General features: G+C 44.4%; 1 protein-coding gene across 2 annotated transcripts in view; it reads right to left on the bottom strand.

Annotated features, from left to right (window-relative positions):
• The window catches only part of WBP2 (WW domain binding protein 2), a 42,727-nt gene extending 30,285 nt beyond the window's left edge, over positions 1-12,442 (bottom strand). For both annotated transcript variants that reach the window (XM_088482684.1, XM_088482685.1), the window contains exons 1-2: positions 12,322-12,442; positions 6,123-6,231 (exon numbers count right to left, since the gene is read on the bottom strand). In XM_088482684.1, coding sequence (XP_088338810.1) covers positions 6,123-6,231; positions 12,322-12,380 — 168 coding nt within the window. In that variant the 5' untranslated portion in view covers positions 12,381-12,442. The remainder of the gene's footprint in view (positions 1-6,122; positions 6,232-12,321) is intronic.
• Between the last annotated feature and the right edge of the window lie 5,515 nt (positions 12,443-17,957).

The raw sequence follows: 17,957 nt of genomic DNA, 5'->3' as shown, positions 1-17,957 counted from the left end.
AGGGTCACTCCGAAATATAAAAATGAGATTGACGGTCAATACGACCCAAAATCATAACTCATACTCAATACAGCTGAGCGTGAGGGAGGGAACGCAGTGTCCCCCAGCCTGACTCAGAGAAAAGGATTCAATGGTAAGTACCCAAAAATTCTATTTTCTATTTCGTCTAGGCTGGGGGACACTGGACCATGGGATGTTCAAAAGCAGCCCCCATGGGAGAGAACGCTCAGATAGCCCAACCGTAGAACTGTACGCCCAAAATGGGCATCCCCGGAGGCAAAACATTAAACCTGTAGAACCGCACAAACGTGTGGACAGAGGACCAGGTAGCTGCGTAGCAAATCTGTTCAGCCGAGGCCCCGTGACACGCTGCCCATGAGGCCGCCACGGCCCTAGTGGAATGAGCCAACACCCTAGCTGGTGCTGGGCGCCCCGCCTCTGAGTAAGCCCTTGAAATCACTGAACGGAGCCATTTTGTAATGGTCTGCTCTGTGGCTGGCCCGCCCTGTTTGTGGGCATTGTAGAGAATCAATAGTCTGTCTTACGTACAGTCAGGTGCATAAATATTGGGACATTGACAGAATTTTCATATTTTGGCCTCTATTCACCACCACAATGGCTTTGAAATGAAACAAACAAGATGTGCTTTAACTGCAGACTTACAGATTTAATTTGAGGGTAGTTACATCCAAATCAGGTCAACGGTGTAGGAATTACAATGGTTTCTATATGTGCCTCCCACTTTTTAAGGGGCCAAAAGTAATGGGACTATCAACTCAAAAGCTATTTCATGGACAGGTGTGGGCTATTCCTTCGTTATTTCATTATCAATTAAGCAGGTAAAAGGTCTGGAGTTGATTCTAGGTGTGACATTTGCATTTGGAATCAGTTGCTGTCGACTCTCAATATGAGATCCAAAGAGCTGTCACTATCAGTGAAGCAAGCCATTGGATCCTCAGTGGTCGGCCTGCCAGGAGGGCCTGAGCCCCACACAGTGCCTGATAAATAGCCCGGAGCTCCAGCATATTTATTGGGAAACCTATCTCTGACGACGACCAGGTCCCCTGGAGACAGAGGTTCTCCGTCACCGCTCCCCAACCTCTGAGACACGCGTCTGTAGTGACAATAATCCAGTTGGGAGTCACCAGGGACTGACTCTGGAGAAGGTGATCGGTAATCAGCCACCAGCGAAGTGACTGACGAGTGCTGTCTGACAGAACCAGCAACTGAGAAGAAAGGTCGTCTGAGCGTCCCGTCCAACTCCGGAGAATCTCCCACTGGAGAATCCGTGAATGGAAGCGGACATACTGGATGGTCTTGAAGTTAGAGATCATCGCGCCTAGTAACCTCATGCCCAGCCAAACAGATGGCCGAGGGGCAGACAGCACTTTCCTGACTAAGTCCTGAAGGGCCCGGGCTTTGGGCTCGGGCAAGAAAACTCTTTCCAGTGCTGTATCGAAGATCACCCCCAAAAACGACAGACGTTGGCATGGCCTGAGGTGACTCTTCTCGAGATTCAGTATCCACCCATGATGCTGTAACATCTGCACCGTGTGATCCAGGTGGAGCTCAAGTTGGACAGCGGAATCCACCTTTACTAGCAAATCGTCTAAATAGGGAATCACCGTTATTCCCTCAGAATGCAGTAAGCTTGCCATTGCTGCCATGATCTTTGTGAAGACCCGCGGAGCTGTAGCCAAACCGAACGGCAGAGCCAGGAACTGGTAATGGGCTCTTCCGAACCTCGAACCTGAGTAGAGACTGATGCCCCGCACAAATTGGTATGTAAAGATATGCATCTCTGATGTCGATAGACACCAGAACCTCGTTTGCCGACATACCCTGGATCACTGATCGGAGCGACTCCATGCGAAACCGATCCACCCACAGGCTGGCATTCAAAGTTCGTAGATTCAAAATCGGCTAATTAGAGCCATTGGGTTTCTGGTCTAGGAACAAGCTGGAGCAAAACCCTTGTTCCTGTTGACACTGTGGAACAGGAACTATAACCCCTTCTGAACAAAGGGAACCGATAGCCTGGTTTAAGGCCCGTCTCTTCTCCGGCTCCCTGGGTAATGCTGTAGCGAAGAAACGGTGTGGCGGCTGCCCCTTGGGTCGATCACATAACCTCGGGAGACAATGCCCCTTACCCAGGCATCTACTCCCGAAGCTACCCACCTGTCTCAGAAAAGAAGGTGATGGCCCCCTACCTTCCCTGAGACTGGATGGGCTGAGATCCTGTCAGGTACTCGGCTTCTCAGATGCCCTAGCAACCGGGCGCCTGAATGTGCCAGAGAATCTACCCGGGGGGCAGAACCCCTACTGGGAAAATAGCGTCCTCTGGCCCCCTGACCTCTAATCGTTCCCCTTCCTCGAAAAGAAGAACGGAACTCGGAAACGTGAGCCTTTTAGCTTCTGGGGCACCACAGGCAGAAAAATAAACATAACATTACAAATAAAGGAAAAAGTCCCTAAGCTAAACCAGGGTGCAAAAACGTGCCTCTCTCCACAGGCACTAAACTTACAGTTAAGTCAGGGGTTGCAGAGGGGAGGTTATAGATTTCAGTGTTAGTGGCAAATCCACGCCTTCCCACCTACAACCCATGGTCCAGTGTCCCCCAGCCCAGACGAAAGAGAAAACATAATTATCACGAGCTCGTATAATGTTGGACTGGCAAAAGGGCTAAAGGATAGGAACTAATAACTGTAAATTGACTAAAGGCTTCTGCAAATGTCTAAGATCAATGGTCCTTAACATTAAGTAAACCTCCAATAATTGAAGAAATAAAAAGCCATGTCGCCCTCAAAGTCATCATTACCGATTAATGCCAAATAAATAGATTTATGTGCATTACGTCATAATTTGTGTTGTAGAAGATGCCACACCCATCCAGTGGTCCAGAGAAGTGGGTTATGTCTAACTCTCAAGAGCTCCTGATCATGTTGGTGTAGAAAGAAAGAGATGTTGATGCCAGGCAGGACATTTTTTTCCAACGAAAATAAATTTTACTACCCTGCAACAAATCCCGGAGATGATGTAGTATGATAGCATGATTATAATTTTCAAAATTTGGAAAATAAATGCCTTCATAGGTTCTTGGATGATACAGTTTTACATGGCTGATACGAGGACGACCTCCCTTCCAATGAAATCCACGGAAAATAGCTGTAATGTGTTGGACATCTTTGCATATTAGAAGAAGTAGGAGGGATTAGAGCAAATATAACAACCTAAAAACTTGAAAACGTGTCTGGTATTTCGGGGTGGGGGGGGCGGCAATATGGAGTGTTTTAAATTGTGTTAAACATCAAGTGTTTTAAACATCGCACGTGGTTGCAGCAGGCACTTTTTTTTTTTTTTAATAGTGCGCTTTTACGACACGAAAATATACTTACACCCATTTCAACGTACCCCAAATTTACGTGGAACAGTAATTTCATGGAAAAAAAAATAGCTTTCTATCATTTTTCGGATATGCAAATTACAGTCAATAAACGCAATTTAAGTACCGTAAATACATTTATTACGGCCAATAATACATTTCTAATTTATTTTCCTATGTACGTCGGCCATTTTTTTGGGGTACAGATGAAATTTCAAAAAGGGAGAGTTCTGATGGATATCGATGAGGAGGAGTTCCATGGTCAAGTAAGATAGGAGGGGCAAGAGAGGGCAACCCTGCCGAGTATCTCACTGAAGTGTTAATCTATCAGGTCTCATACCATTTATTACAAGAGAGGTAGTAGGAGGGCAATAACAATAATGGATCTAGGCAATAAAAGAGGGGTTAGTCGCGAGCTTCCAAGACTGCATACAAATGATGCCATAAAATGGAATGAAATGCCTTTGTGTATCAAGGCTGAGGAGAAGAGCATCAGAGCGAGAATGAGCTGAGGGAGCGAGAATGAGCGGAGGCTGCAGCAGTGGCTGCGATTGTGGTTGTAATCCCTACCACATGATGTTGTCCTTTAACAAAGCCTAGTTGGTGTGAGATGAGAAGTCTGGTAGGATAAACAGGAGTCTTGTTGCCATAATTTTGGATAGAATCTTAGTATCTACATTTCACAAAGCTATGAGTTGGTTTCGGGAGCAGTATAGTATGAGAATCGGTAAAAGTGTGGGAAATGATGGGGTTTCATGTTGAGTAGTTCGTTACAGTTCTAGAAGAGCCGAAACCCGGTTATGATGGAGAAATTTGTATTAATCTCTGAGACGGCCATCTGGGCCTGGAGTTTTGTAGAATGCTAGACGTTTAATGGTAAAATGTAATCTGTTATTTCACCCTCCAAATGTGCCTACTGGGAGGCCAACAACAGATGGAGAATGATCTCTGAGAAGCCTAAAGCGAAGATCAAAGTCAACTGGAGAGTCACTATAAAGATCACAATAGGGGCTATATTTACTAAAGTGAGAGTTTTTAGAAGTGGAGATGTTGCCCATAGCAACCACTCAGATTCTACTTAACTAGCATCTTCTAAAAGATAATAGATAGAATCAGATTGGTTTCTATGGGCAACATCTCCAATTCTAAAAACTCTCACTTTAGTAAATTTACCCCTTGGAGTCCTGATGCAATGTAAGTATGTCTTTGGAAGAGGTAGATGATAAGGAGTTTGTGGAAGGATGTTTGCTACCTACAATATAATTGTATTTATGCATAGGTTTTCTCATTCAACAGCGATAGTATTTGTGTTTATTAAGAGAGGGAATTATGTGCTTTGATTAATAAAAAAGACATTCTAGGAGCTGTTTGGCCTGTTTATAAAGTTTAAGGTTATCAATTGAGGGGCTTGTGGTGTAAGTATAAAAAACAGAGACCAGGTCTAATGTAATTAAATATAAATTTGTTCAGCTTCACATTTTTTCCTTGAAACGTATCCAATGATCTTACCACATAAGACTGCCATAGAAGTCTCCCAAAAGAGGACAGGGTTTCCCAGTGGTCTATACTGTCATCTAAATATTCACTCCAAACAGCATTAAAAATGTCTTAAAGTCGTAGTCAGATAAGTATGAAGGAAACCACCATTGACGATTAAAAGAATGTGCCGATGTAGGACAGAGGGACAGAGATAACGGGACATGATCAGAGATCAGAATATCATGTAGTTCAACACTTCTTAATTGCTTAAGAAAATGGTCAGATAAAACAATGTAGTCAATGCGAGAGAAGGAACAGTGCACCTCTGAGTAAACTACTTTGAGCTGTATGGGACGGAGATATGAGAATCAATTCAAGATGCTTCAAGGATGAAAGAGGCAGAGGAAACCCAGTGGTTTACATGTGAGATCACCCTCCTTCGTTTAATTGGTTAATTAAGGCTTTCAGCATTCCAGAAGATAACCTTTAGATCAGGGGTGGCCAATAAGCGGCCTTCCAGCTCCTGTTAAACTACATATCCCAGCATGCCCTGCTAAAGTTTTAGCATGACCTGATAGCAAAACAGTGGCAGGGCATGGTGGGATGTATAGTCCCATTATACAACTCATTAGCACACAGGCACCGTAGCAATATATAAAGGAAACAATGATGCCACTCAAGCCTCCTGGGCTCACAGAGAATTCTCTTCTGAGCATATGTGGGTCCCAACCAGTTCCACCGCTACATGCTTAGGAGATGACACGGACCTGCTCTTCTGAAAGGGGATCTTTGGTAAGCTGACCTGAAATTGCCTTTTATCTGTGCTTTCCAATAAGCAGTGTCTACAAAATGTAACAGATTTTGCAAAAGAAATCTCACAAAGCATAGTAGCTAAGTACTTAGACCGCCACTTCCAAGCAGTTTGAAAAACTTCTGCAGAGCCCAGATAAAATGGGAATGCCAACAGTCACGTGCACTCTGCACCACCCCCATTTCATTTGTGTACATGAAGCTGTGCATTGCTGAGGATATTTTTATATGGAATGCACTAATTTACCCCATTATCTACAGTGAATAATCCATACATCAATGTACAATTATATATTAAACAAAGCACAGAACAATGAGTAACAGCATTGGAGCGGAATTCAGATATGACCTTCTGAGTACATAATACAGATATTGTATTACTTAATATTATAAAATGCAAATGTGTCACTGATCACCATGTGCAAATAAGTCATAACCATATGCTCTTACTCTGTACGGGGTTAGTATGACTCTGCCTTTCTTGGTCCCTCGAAAGACATCTGGTGTGTTCTCCATGTCACTAAACGTAACCTCCACATGTTCATAGGACATCAAAACACTAAAAGAAAACAGAGAACAGCTGCTACTGGCCACAGAACTAACAATCCAATTCTGAATATGTTTGCCTATTTTGTTGTTTGTAACCAATGTCACAGCTGGGGTGCACTGACAGCTCAAGGGCCTCCTGAGCCTGAAATATGCAGAACAAACAGGCACTCACCAAATGAGCTTCTTACCAACAGGCAATTATTTAGAAGTCAAACAGAATGTGACATTGTTAACATTTGTAAAGTATGGTGGTCGCTCACATCAGCTTAATGATATTGCCCAGGTGCTTGTAAACGGCGGGGTTTACATTGAACCACAGAAAAAAAGAGATTCCCTTCAGCACACTGCAGCAATATTAGCAAAAATACTTGAATCCTACATGATAATAGCAATCGGAGTTGCTCTGGCTGGGCCTTTTCAGGGCATCACCACTTAATTCACATAGATATTTTTTTTCTCACCTTTCTATTTGTTTGTTTATTATTTATGCAATTTTAATTCTTTCTTCTATTAACACGTATTGATTATCTTGACACATCTATACTTTACACTTCACTATCACCTTTCTTCCATTTTTCGTGTGATGCCCTGGGAGTGGTCCTTGGCTGGATTCCTTTGGGCTGCCCTGCGCCTCAGATGTGAACCCCTTAATGTTAGGGACACCGGTATAGAGGAGCCTTGACGCTGGCCCGGTGCTTAATCATATATTTGCAAATGTATGCAACTAATACCTCTGAATTGCTATTATCATGTAGGATTCAAGTATTTTTGCTAATATTGCTGCAGTGTGCTGGAGGGAATCTCTTTTTTTCTGTGGTTCATTGTTAACATTTGGTCAGAATTATGGACCTTTGGCCATACATGGCCATCCATCCCTATTAAAAATCCTTTAACTGTGAGTATACAGAGATGCCAAGGACGGTCCAGCTCTGAGTTATAAGGATAATCCACAAAAACATTTAATTCATTGAAATGAGTTATTCAAATTATGGTGGATAAATTACAAACTAAGTATTGAAAAGATTATCAATATATTCGCCAACTACAAAAACTTAAACCCACATTGCATGAAGAAGCATACTTCCCAACTGTTCCTATTTCAGTGGGACAGACCAGCTTCTTCAACTGTTCCGTTGTCCCACCTGGGGCAGCGATGTCCTGTTGGCAGGGGAGAGGTTGGAGGGGACGCATCGACAAACACTGTGCCAGCCTTTGCTGGGGACTATCCAGCAGCCCCCAGCATGACGAAAACGTGTGCCTGGCTCGCAGGTATGGTATTTCCTGCAAAGGCCATGACCCCTTGTGCATAAGCCACGTCTATCATTTTGCATTTGACCAGAACTCAACTACACAAATGTTGGGAGTTATTGGATAGTGTTATAAAGTAGCTATTGTGATTCTAGAAACAAAAATAAATAGCATTCTATTCCGGTGTTCTCAGAGCGAGAATGTTTTAACCCATGTTGATTGACCACTGAGGGGCAGATTCAATAATGCACCAAAGCCAATGGAAAGGGTCCTGACAGCTTCCGCGTGTTACCTGCAGAAGGCAGATCCTGCTCGCAGCCTATAGAAATGCAAACAATATCTGCTTACCGTAATGCGTGGGAAAATGTCCCTACGGGACTGATTCTGAGTTGGGACTCAAAAGCAAAAACAACACATAACTGTGAACCTAGACAAACCATGTAGCAATTCAAGGGGTGGAAGTATATTTGTGTTTTCATGCAGGGTAAATACTGGCTGCTTCTGCATGTAGCCCACAAATACTGGACAGCTTCATTTTTACACTGCAATTTAGATTGGAGTTTGTACTCAAATATAAATCCCTCTGCACATTTTACATCTGCTCCACCTGCAGTGCAACATGGTTTTGCTAAGATGCAAAGTTACTTGCTTTATTTGGTTTGTTACATACACTGAGAATTAGCCCCTAAATCATACTAGACTACTTTCCCAGAACGGCAGAGAGACTCCTGAAAATCAGGTGGTGCACTCGGCTGCCCGGAAGAATGGGCAAGTCTTCCAGAGCCGGACACCACCAGCGGCCCACACCATAATCGTAGCCCCGCAACACACTTTACAATGTCTGTAATATTGGCACTGTATAGCGGAGGCGGAGCCACGCGATTGCACCACCACACCACCTACTTATGCCGCTGGCACACCCCTTGCTGTGCAAACCTGGCTGCCTTCTACCAGTGGGTGCAGCCAGAAAGTGGGCAAATATGCCCTAATTCCTGCTTACCAATGGATTACAGCTATATGCCCAGGAGGAAAATCAATCAGCACCTGGTGTCGTTGTCATCCTCTTATCATATATATGTATACAGATATCCAGAGTCTTGCTGGAATGAATGAATTAACTCGGTTCTCACGATCACTAAGACTTCATGTTTTCCAGGTCACTGAGACTGTGGGGCCTATTCATCAACACTAAAATAAAGTTTTTAAGGACATTTTCCTTAAATAACGTTATTTTAGTATTCATGAAGCCACTTAGCAAGTAGATATCAGTGTTATCTCCTGTGCTAAGTCCCCCTCCATTCATTTCCACACTCCCCATACATTAGTATGGGGATATGGAAATTATGGTATTCATCAAATTCCAAAAATTATGTATTTTCGGAATTTGATGGAGTTACTATTCGCCACTGTGAGGTGGCGAATAGCAGGACAGACTTACCTGCTTCCAGCTGTGCAGGTCCCCCGTCGTCTCCCTCCGGCGCTCTGATGCATCCTCTGGCTCCGTCTGCTATGCTGACATTGGCCCTGATTCAGAGCCGCTCATAAGCTGCCGCTCGTTCGTTCTGACCGATGTTCGCACATCTGCGCATGCGTACGGATTTTATTACGCATGCGTGAACCAGTCAGTGCGGACGAAAATCGTTTGTTCGCTATATAGCGAATGCCTGCTATTTTGAGTGACAGAAGGAGACGTATGTGGGTGGTAACAGGGGAAGGTGTTTGAAAACGGGGGAGTGGAATTAGAACGCAGGCGTGCTTAAAGGTCAAAACGGGCGTTTTAAGGGAGTGCATAATTAATATAGCAGCGTCATTGACCACGTCACTTGTTTTTTTTTTACTCAGAACTGCTCGCAAAATAGCGGTTGAAAAAACCAGCCACAAGAATAGCGAGCAGTTCATACGCTGTTCGATGTACTCGATTAATCTAATAAATAGCGGACATGACCTATGGTGCGAGCGGCAAGGGGGCGTATTTTTCAAAATTACAACCGCAAGTTTTGCTCGCTCGTTCAGACTTAGAGGCGTGAACAGACCGCAATGAGCGAACGGTTCATTTGAATAGCCACCCCTTGTTTTAGAACGAACGACCGCAAATAGCGAGCGGCTCTGAATGAGGGCCTTTGTGTTCTACCAGCAGAACACAATAAAGTTTAGAAAAAAATTTTTTCCCCTAAACTGCACTGTGGGCTACTGGGAGACCACATGACAGACCAGCAGGACGGAGCCGGAGGCGCTGCAGCGGGCAGGTAAGTGCAGGACTGGGGGAGGCGAGCGGAGAGGGGTTGGGGGGGTTCACACAAACTTACCGCAGCTGTAAGTAGTGCTGCGCATGCGCTGGGTTTACGATTGTAACAGCGCATGCGCAGCACGGATTGCAGCTGCGGTAAGTTAGAGCAGGCAGGGAAAACTATCTATTTCCCGAAAAGCTGTCATCGCAAAAGTTACAGCTTTTCGGAATAGATAGTTATAGGGAGAAGGAATGATGAATTCCTCCGGTAATTAGGTAGAACTCCATGCAAGTTCTAAACCTAACTACCTCCCTCGATATTTTAGGTATGATGAATAGGCCCCTCGGTCAGTCAAGAACAAATGCACCTCACCTTTTAAAGTGTGAGTTAGTAATGAATACACATGTGCACTAGAAAATGGGAACTGTTAGGGCTCCAATAAATAACGAAACTAGTTACCACTGGTATAATTATTTAAGTATTACAGCATCTCACAGTGAGATTATTACCCAGCGGATCACAGAAGCCAGCAGAATGAGTCTCTTTACAAAAGATGCCTCTTGCTACATTAGCATAATTTTGCAGATTATTACCCAGCAGGTATTCACCATCACTTACCTGTCCGATGAGGTTAGGCAAAGTAAGGCAAGGTCCAGCAGTGTCTCCCATATCTGCAGGGTCCTCTCCTGTGTTGCCGGCAGCTTAATGCTGCTGGCGATGGGATAATGTCAAATGCACATGCACTGTGTTTATAACTTGTTAAATGAAGTCCACAGCATTTACTGTTGTAGAATTTGTATTAGACAGGATACTGCTCACAGGGCCCGATTCAGAGTTGTACAGAAAACCCAATGATTTGTGTACAACTCTGATATTTTTGGGCATGTGCGAGAGCCACCGTGCGCATGTGGTGTGATACAGCTGCGGCTCCGGTCACAGTGTCAGAGAAGCCGCAGCCAGATTGACATTTAGGGGTGGGGTGGTAATCACCAGGGTCCCAGAAAATAGGGGTGTGTTGCCCCCATTTTTTTTCTTTACTGGCCCCGGTTGCGTGATTTTCCCGGCCACCCCTAGTAACCTGAGGGTTACTCAGATGGGCGATGTTCACGCAAGTGATCCGATGGCTGTGTCCAAGGACACAGCAGCGGATCACAGAAGCCAGCAGAATGAGTCTCTTTACAAAAGATGCCTCTTGCTACATTAGCATAATTTTGCAGCACCGGCTGCAACAACAGTCGCAGCTGCTACTGCTTAGAGAACCACTGTGAATCAGGCCCATAGTGCACGTATAATGTAGCCAACCTATGGCTCAGCAAACAAAAAATCCACAATGGTATGATTGGTCCACAAGCTATCCAGCCTGAGGTTCCAAATTGCTTCAATTTAGGGAACAAAGTTTATATTGGCACCTGTCCCAGGTAGAGAAACCAAGTCAATCAATGTGCAACATGTGGCAACAAAGCAAAGTTCAATGTCCTTTCTATAAAATCTACATTTGCAAAATCACAAACCTCCAAGAGCTGCTGCCATGCCTTATTCAGATCCCATCACACACACAGAAAATGAGCTATAGAAACAGAGTGATGGTTACTTGCATATAGAATTAATTTCCCATTCAGAGTAATACTGTGGTTATTATAAGTGCAAAACACTGAGACGTCCGAAAACAAATGCAATCCTTACTGTTAAGGTGCCTACACACTAGGCGATCTGGTCACGATCCGATATCGTGTCCGATTTCTCCCCCGGCAGCTCCCCGGCAATTGTGGGCACAATTTGGTGTTAAAAGTTATTCAAATTGGCCCACGATCTATCGCGCATCCTAACTATTCCAGCGCATCGTGACTGAGATTTTCATATCTTGCCTGCAGCAGGCAAGATCTGATGATGCGATCTACGACCATCGACATCTTGATCACGAGTGGACACTCACGATTAGGACATATTTTATACGATCTGTCGTTCCGATGCGTCAGATCGTGTAAAAAAAATCGCCTAGTGTGTAGGAACCTTTTCCTTGAATTTTAGAGGAGAAACCAAGCTATGAAAATTGATAAGTACAAGAAATTACAAAAGTATCATAAATGCACCTTCTGTAGCATGGGATATTGGCACCATAATTCCTTCCCACAGAACATCATACATTTATTAGAATAAGCTGTAGTAACATTGAAGTGATTCCAATGCAATACCACTTCCAGTAAGCTCACCACAAGCTGAATAAGTGGACCTTCTTGTGAATATTATATATATATATATATATATATATATATATATATATATATATATATATAATTAGTTTTACTTTTGTAGAACACTTTACTTTTTTTGTGCCAAATACTATGAAGACCGCATAGTACATTTTGCATATAGCATGCACTGCAGTGCCTGTGCGTAAGCATTAGCAATGCATTAATAACTGCTGGTAGGTCTACTGCTCTGACAGTACAGGTGCACATTACAGTCTCCGCGATCCCTGACTGGTCAGCAGCCTTGCCCATCACACACAGACCCGCCCTAACTGACACTGCGTGATGCTATGGGGACCCCGGAGGGTGTCAGGCGGCTGCAGTGACAGGGCGACAGCGGCCACCTCTGTGTCCGTGCTTCGTGTGCTCACTCACCTCTCGCTGTTGTTAACTACGACGCCTCCGCCATCCAGATGGTTTCTGTTCAGCGCCATGTTGCAGACACGCAGAGACACACCTCCCGCACCTCGCCTGTAGCCAATCAGTGCACACAGCGATACTGTCACCTAGCAACCGCCCTAGCCACGCCCTTTTTCCCATTATGTAGCTTTTGGAACGGTACAGCGCTACTGCTGCGACGATCTGATTGGCCTGCAGAGACCCAACACCCGGAAGTGGACGAAGTACATCTACTAATGGGGAGGGGATTTATCCGCAACCCAATATTTGCCTGGGGGGGTGCAAATTTAGGATGGGTGCTGTACATGTACACTGTATTCATACATTACACACAGTAGTACTGCTATGGAAAAGTGCCATTAAGTAAAGGATATCTAATTATTATATTTGTAACTGTAAGCTGATCACTTTGGGCCATATTCAGTTTTCGCCTGGTTTTTTTGGTGAAAATATTGCCTAAAAACTTTTCGCCTAATTCAATTCCATGACGATTTCACCTAAGCGGAAACTCAATGCATTGAATTCGGCAAAAAATATCAATGAATAGCAGGTGAAAAGAAGTGCAAAATCTTTATTCTGGGGTGCAAACATGGGGAAAAGACTCAGAACCCTTGGGACAGCCCCCCAAAGGACAAATCTGCAACAACAACAACAAAACCAAAGAATATCCCTCAAAAAAGATGTCATTTTTGGGGTCAAAATGTAAAAAGTGGTGGGACAAGCATAAAAACTAGTGAAATAGGCTTCTTTGGGGGCTGCAAGGAAGGGTCAGGTGTTTTTGGGATTGCAGGTGCATGCAGTAGGTGGCTTTTTCAAATTTTTAAAAAGTTAACTTTAGAGACATAAAAACATGCTAGCACCCATTTTCAGGTACCCCAAATTTGACAGGACAACTTATTTTCACCAAAAAATACAGCTTTATGCCATTCTTCACCACTTTTACAAAGACGCTAATAGCAAGCAATTTACACAACTTAAGTACCCAAAATAGCTTTATTATGGCTATTAGTGCACATCTATATTGATTTCCTATGTTAATGTATCTTTTTCTGGGGTACAGACTGATTTCCCCGATTCTTTCAGTAACTTTTCGCCTGTTCCGCATTCGCCTATTTCCGTTTTCGCCTGTTTTGCAATTGAATTAGGCGAAAAGCGGGGACGTGCACGGAATGAATTCGCCTCTGAAACAGGTGAATGAGGCGGAAAGTCGGACAGGCGAAAAACTTTCTGACTTTTCACCTCTAATTGAATACGGGTCTTTATCTTCGAATGTACAGTTGTGTTGCCTTAGGTTTGCTTACTTTCCAGCTACACTTTTCTTGTAGCTGTAGTATATTATATATTGAAAATTGTACCACACAGTAAATAATGCATTTTTAAAACATGATTGGAACAAGTGAAATCGAGGAAAATGATTCGACTAGAGGCCGGTGCCCTCGGTGATGGAAGATAGAGCCAGTAGTGAAAAAACAAGTTAGCTTGTTCTAGGGTAGGAATAGACCTGTAGGATTAGAGGTATTTGGGATCAAGAAGGAGTGGGCCTAATCACATGTGATAACTGTTTTTTTTTCAAGAAACGAAATACACAAAATACACCTGTCAAAGGAAATACAAAACCTCAAAGAAAGTCACTTCATATTTCAGGATTTGGACTGAATTAATTGAATTCAAAATAAAGGTTTAATGGATTGCAACAAACGTATTGATTACAGGCTTTGGGTGCAGGTTCGGACTGGGCTGCTGGGGTATTCCCCAGTGGGCCCCACTGACTCAGAGCCCCGCCCTCTACCACAGGGGGCGGGGCCTATGGCGCTACTGCTTTCTAACATAAATCATAAGAGGCTGGGGAATGGGTATGGGATGCCTCCTGTCACAATACCGACAGCGGCACCCCGACAGGGGTCAGGTACATATACTTACCCTTCCTCCTTAAGCTTCCCTTCTTGTAGCCTAACCCACCCCACCCCGCACCCTAATCCTCCCTGTTAGTGCATAAACCTAAGTTTCCCCCCTTCGTGCCTAAAACTAACCCTCTCCCTTAGTGCCAAAACTGGTATTCTGGTTATAGCTTAAAACCAGGTAAGTAATAATTGTAACGACCAGGCTCCAGAAGTCATAGGGATTAGAATCTATAGTTATAGTCACGCTGGTCTAGCTTGGTTACAGAGGTCAACATTGTAAAGTCTGAAATGTATGTACGGTGAGGAAAAATAATAAACAAACATTTTCAGTAGTGCCGTTACATTAAGGAGCCCACCATATAATACAGAGAAAAATCACAGTGATGCCTATACAATGCAGAGAACACATAGGGTTCAATCCTACTAGGTGTGAGTAGCGAGTTTGTTACTTGAAACTTGCAGACTTCGCACTAATGCGGGCTCTCGAGAACTCTCCAATCCAATTGAAAATGCCTATTTTTGGTACTCGCAGCATAGGGGTGCAAATTGACTGCCAAATGAGATGTGAGATAAGTGCATAAAAAAGTGGGGAGGCCATCATGGACCCCCCCCAAAATGGATAATTTCTTTAGCAGGACCATATAGAAGGCTGTTTGCATTAGGAAGGTACTGTAGGTTTTAAATGGTTTCAAATGGCTGATTTGTGATCTTGGTGTACTTTGAGGGCACCTTGAAAAATTTTAAAAATATTTTTTTCAATTAAAAAAATAATGTAATTAAATTTAGAGTGCCTAAACTAATGAAAAAAAGTTAATTTGGGTCAAATTTGAGGAATTTATTTTTTTTGTACCCCCAAAAATGACATGTAATTATTGGACTAATTAATCTAATTGGAAACTTCCAATTGCCTAATTAGTCATTAGGAAGGGGGGGGTCCAAGGGGTTCAGCACAGGGTAGCGACATTTTAACCTTAAAAAAGTTTCACTGGTTCAGTGCAAGTTGCAAATTGGATTGCAAAATGAATTCGCTGTGCGAATTCAAAGAGAAAATAGCAACTCGCACCTCACAATTCACACCTAATAGGATTGACCCCTTATAATGCAAAGAACATAACAACAACCATATAATGCAGATAGCATCGCAGTGATCCCGATATAATGCAGAAAACATTTCTACGAGCAGAGCCGGATTTAGACATCAGAGGGCCCTAGGCAAGATACCGGTTTGGGGCCCCCTCCTTCAAAACAATCCATAGCACTATATTTTCTTTCTTGATTCATGCCACGGTACAGCACCCTGAAGAAAATGTCCGTTGTGGTCTTGAAAGTCAGCTATGTATGTACAGCTTCAAGGAGTCCAGCCGCTGCTGCCCCCGCTCCACCAAACACACTAACCAGCGCTTGCGGTAACTCACACAGGCTTCACCCGTCCTGTCTCCTCAGCCACTGCCAGGTAAAGTTCAGCAGCACTTTTGATATGGCAGCACCAGCAGGCACAGGGGAGTTAGTGCTGCATTAGGGTGTCACAGGTAATGCCGCTAGCAACCTCCCATATTTATATATATATTCCTCTCATAAATATATGTGTGCATGCACACAGGTTCAGGTTGTTAGTCATAGGGACAGTATTGTCAGAGCCCAGGCTCCCTTTTGAGTTATCCTAACCTCTGTTTAGAACTTGAAGGAGGCCTGGCCCATTCAAAGCACCACATACTGTCCTCTTCACTGCCTGTCTCCCAAGATTTAGCACCCATCATCCCTACCCCTCACCCTCACAGTTCATGCTAGATCCCAGTTTGCAGAAGGACCTCTGACATCACAACCATGTGACCCGTGACAGCAGGGGGAGAGGTAAAACAGGTGAGCTTGCCACTGTACTATCCTTGTGGACATACTGTAGAGTGGGAATAGCAACCTTTGGTGAGTGAAGTGAGCCTGCAAGGGTACACTCTGGGCCCCATGTTCTGAACCTTGCTCCTCCCCATCACAGGTGATATCAGTGGTCCTGCAGCCCACTTCATTTTAGACCTAACTCTCCCCTCACACAGACCCCTCTCAATATAGACCCCTATCCCCTCACAGCACAGACTCTTCTCAGCATAGACCCCTCTCCCCTCACAACACATACTCCCCTCAGCATAGACCCTTCTCCCCTCACAGCACAGACCCTACCCTCACCGACTCCTCTCAGCAGCCACAGACCCCTCCCCCACACCCCTCACAGTTCAGAGCCTTTCTCCCCTCCCCACCAGCAAATTTACCTGCCTGGGACTTTGTTGCCTTTCCACAGCGCCGGCGGACATGCATGGCTTGCCTCTTCGAGTAGCTCCAGCCTCCTTCACAGCGGGGGACCAAGTGAGTGACAGTCAATCACGGTCACTGACTGCAGGTGCAGCGGCACCCTCTTCACAGTTGTGCTCCATTCATCAGCATCCCCGACACCTTCCTGCTTATTGATAGCGCCAGCCCGCCCCAGCATTCAACTCCGCCTCCTCCTCCCCAGCTGAGCTTAGTAGCAGGGCCTTCGACGTGCTGCTGCTGCTACTACACTGCCAGTATGTGTGTCATTTCTCCCCAGCTGGTGCTAGTAGCAGCAGGTAATAACAGCGCAAAGGGCTCTCCCCAGGGACAGTCTTCGAGGGGGCCCATCCATGGGACCTGCTGGGCCCTAGGTGGCCGCCTATGTTACATAGCGGCAAATCCGGCCCTGCCTACGAGCCCCATATAATACAAAGAACATTGCAGTGGTCACTATATAATGCAGAGAACATCACAACGATCACCATATAATGTAGAGAGAAATGCAGTGACCCCCATATTATATAGAGAACATTGCAGTGACACCCATATAATACAGAGAATATTGTAGTGGCTGCCATATAATGCAGAAAACTTTGCAGTGACCACCATATAACAAAAAGAACATCACAACTATCACCATATAATGTAGAGAGCATTGCAGTGACCCCCATATAATACAGAGAACATTGCAGTGACCGCCATATAATGCAAGGAGCATTGCAGTAACCACCATATAATATAGAGAACATTGCAGTGAACGCCATATAATGCAAAGAGCATTGCAGTAACCACCATATAATATAGAGAACATTGCAGTGAACGCCATATAATGCGAAGAGGGTTGCAGTGTCCCCCATATAATGCAGAGTGTGTCAGAGTGACGGCCATACAATACAGTGTTCCAGTGCCCATCATATAACAGAGAGAGTTGCAATGCCCACCATATAATGCAGAGTGTGTCGCAGTACCCGCCTTATAATGCAAAGAGTTTTAGAGTGACTGCCATGTAAAACAGATTGTCGCAGTGCTCGCCATATAATGCAGGGAGTGACTCAGTGCCCGCCATATAATGCAGAGTGTCGCAGTTGCTACCATATAAAATAGAGTTTTGTAGTGCCCGCCAAATAATAGAGTATCGCAGAGCCCATCATATAATGCAGAGACCATCAGTGACCAACATATAACAGATAATTAGAATACACCCTTAACACTCACACACAATATTAACCCCCCCCCTCCCGAAAGTGAAAACAGTGAGCCCTGCGTGTTAGCACGCAGTGTCCCCAAACTGTAGCATGTAGCTCCGCTTGGGGGCGGGGTGGGGGTATTGCTGGTTTGCATTCCCCAAAATATGTCACCCCCATTTTCCGGCAGTGCAGAGGCTAGGGTCTGCGTCAGAGGACGCATATT

The sequence above is a fragment of the Taudactylus pleione genome, unplaced genomic scaffold (genome assembly GCF_031769625.1).
Source record: "Taudactylus pleione unplaced genomic scaffold, aTauple2 ptg000290l, whole genome shotgun sequence".
Lineage (NCBI taxonomy): Eukaryota > Metazoa > Chordata > Amphibia > Anura > Myobatrachidae > Taudactylus > Taudactylus pleione.
Note: the sequence above shows the minus strand (reverse complement) of the source record. Positions and strands in the feature narration are given on the sequence as shown.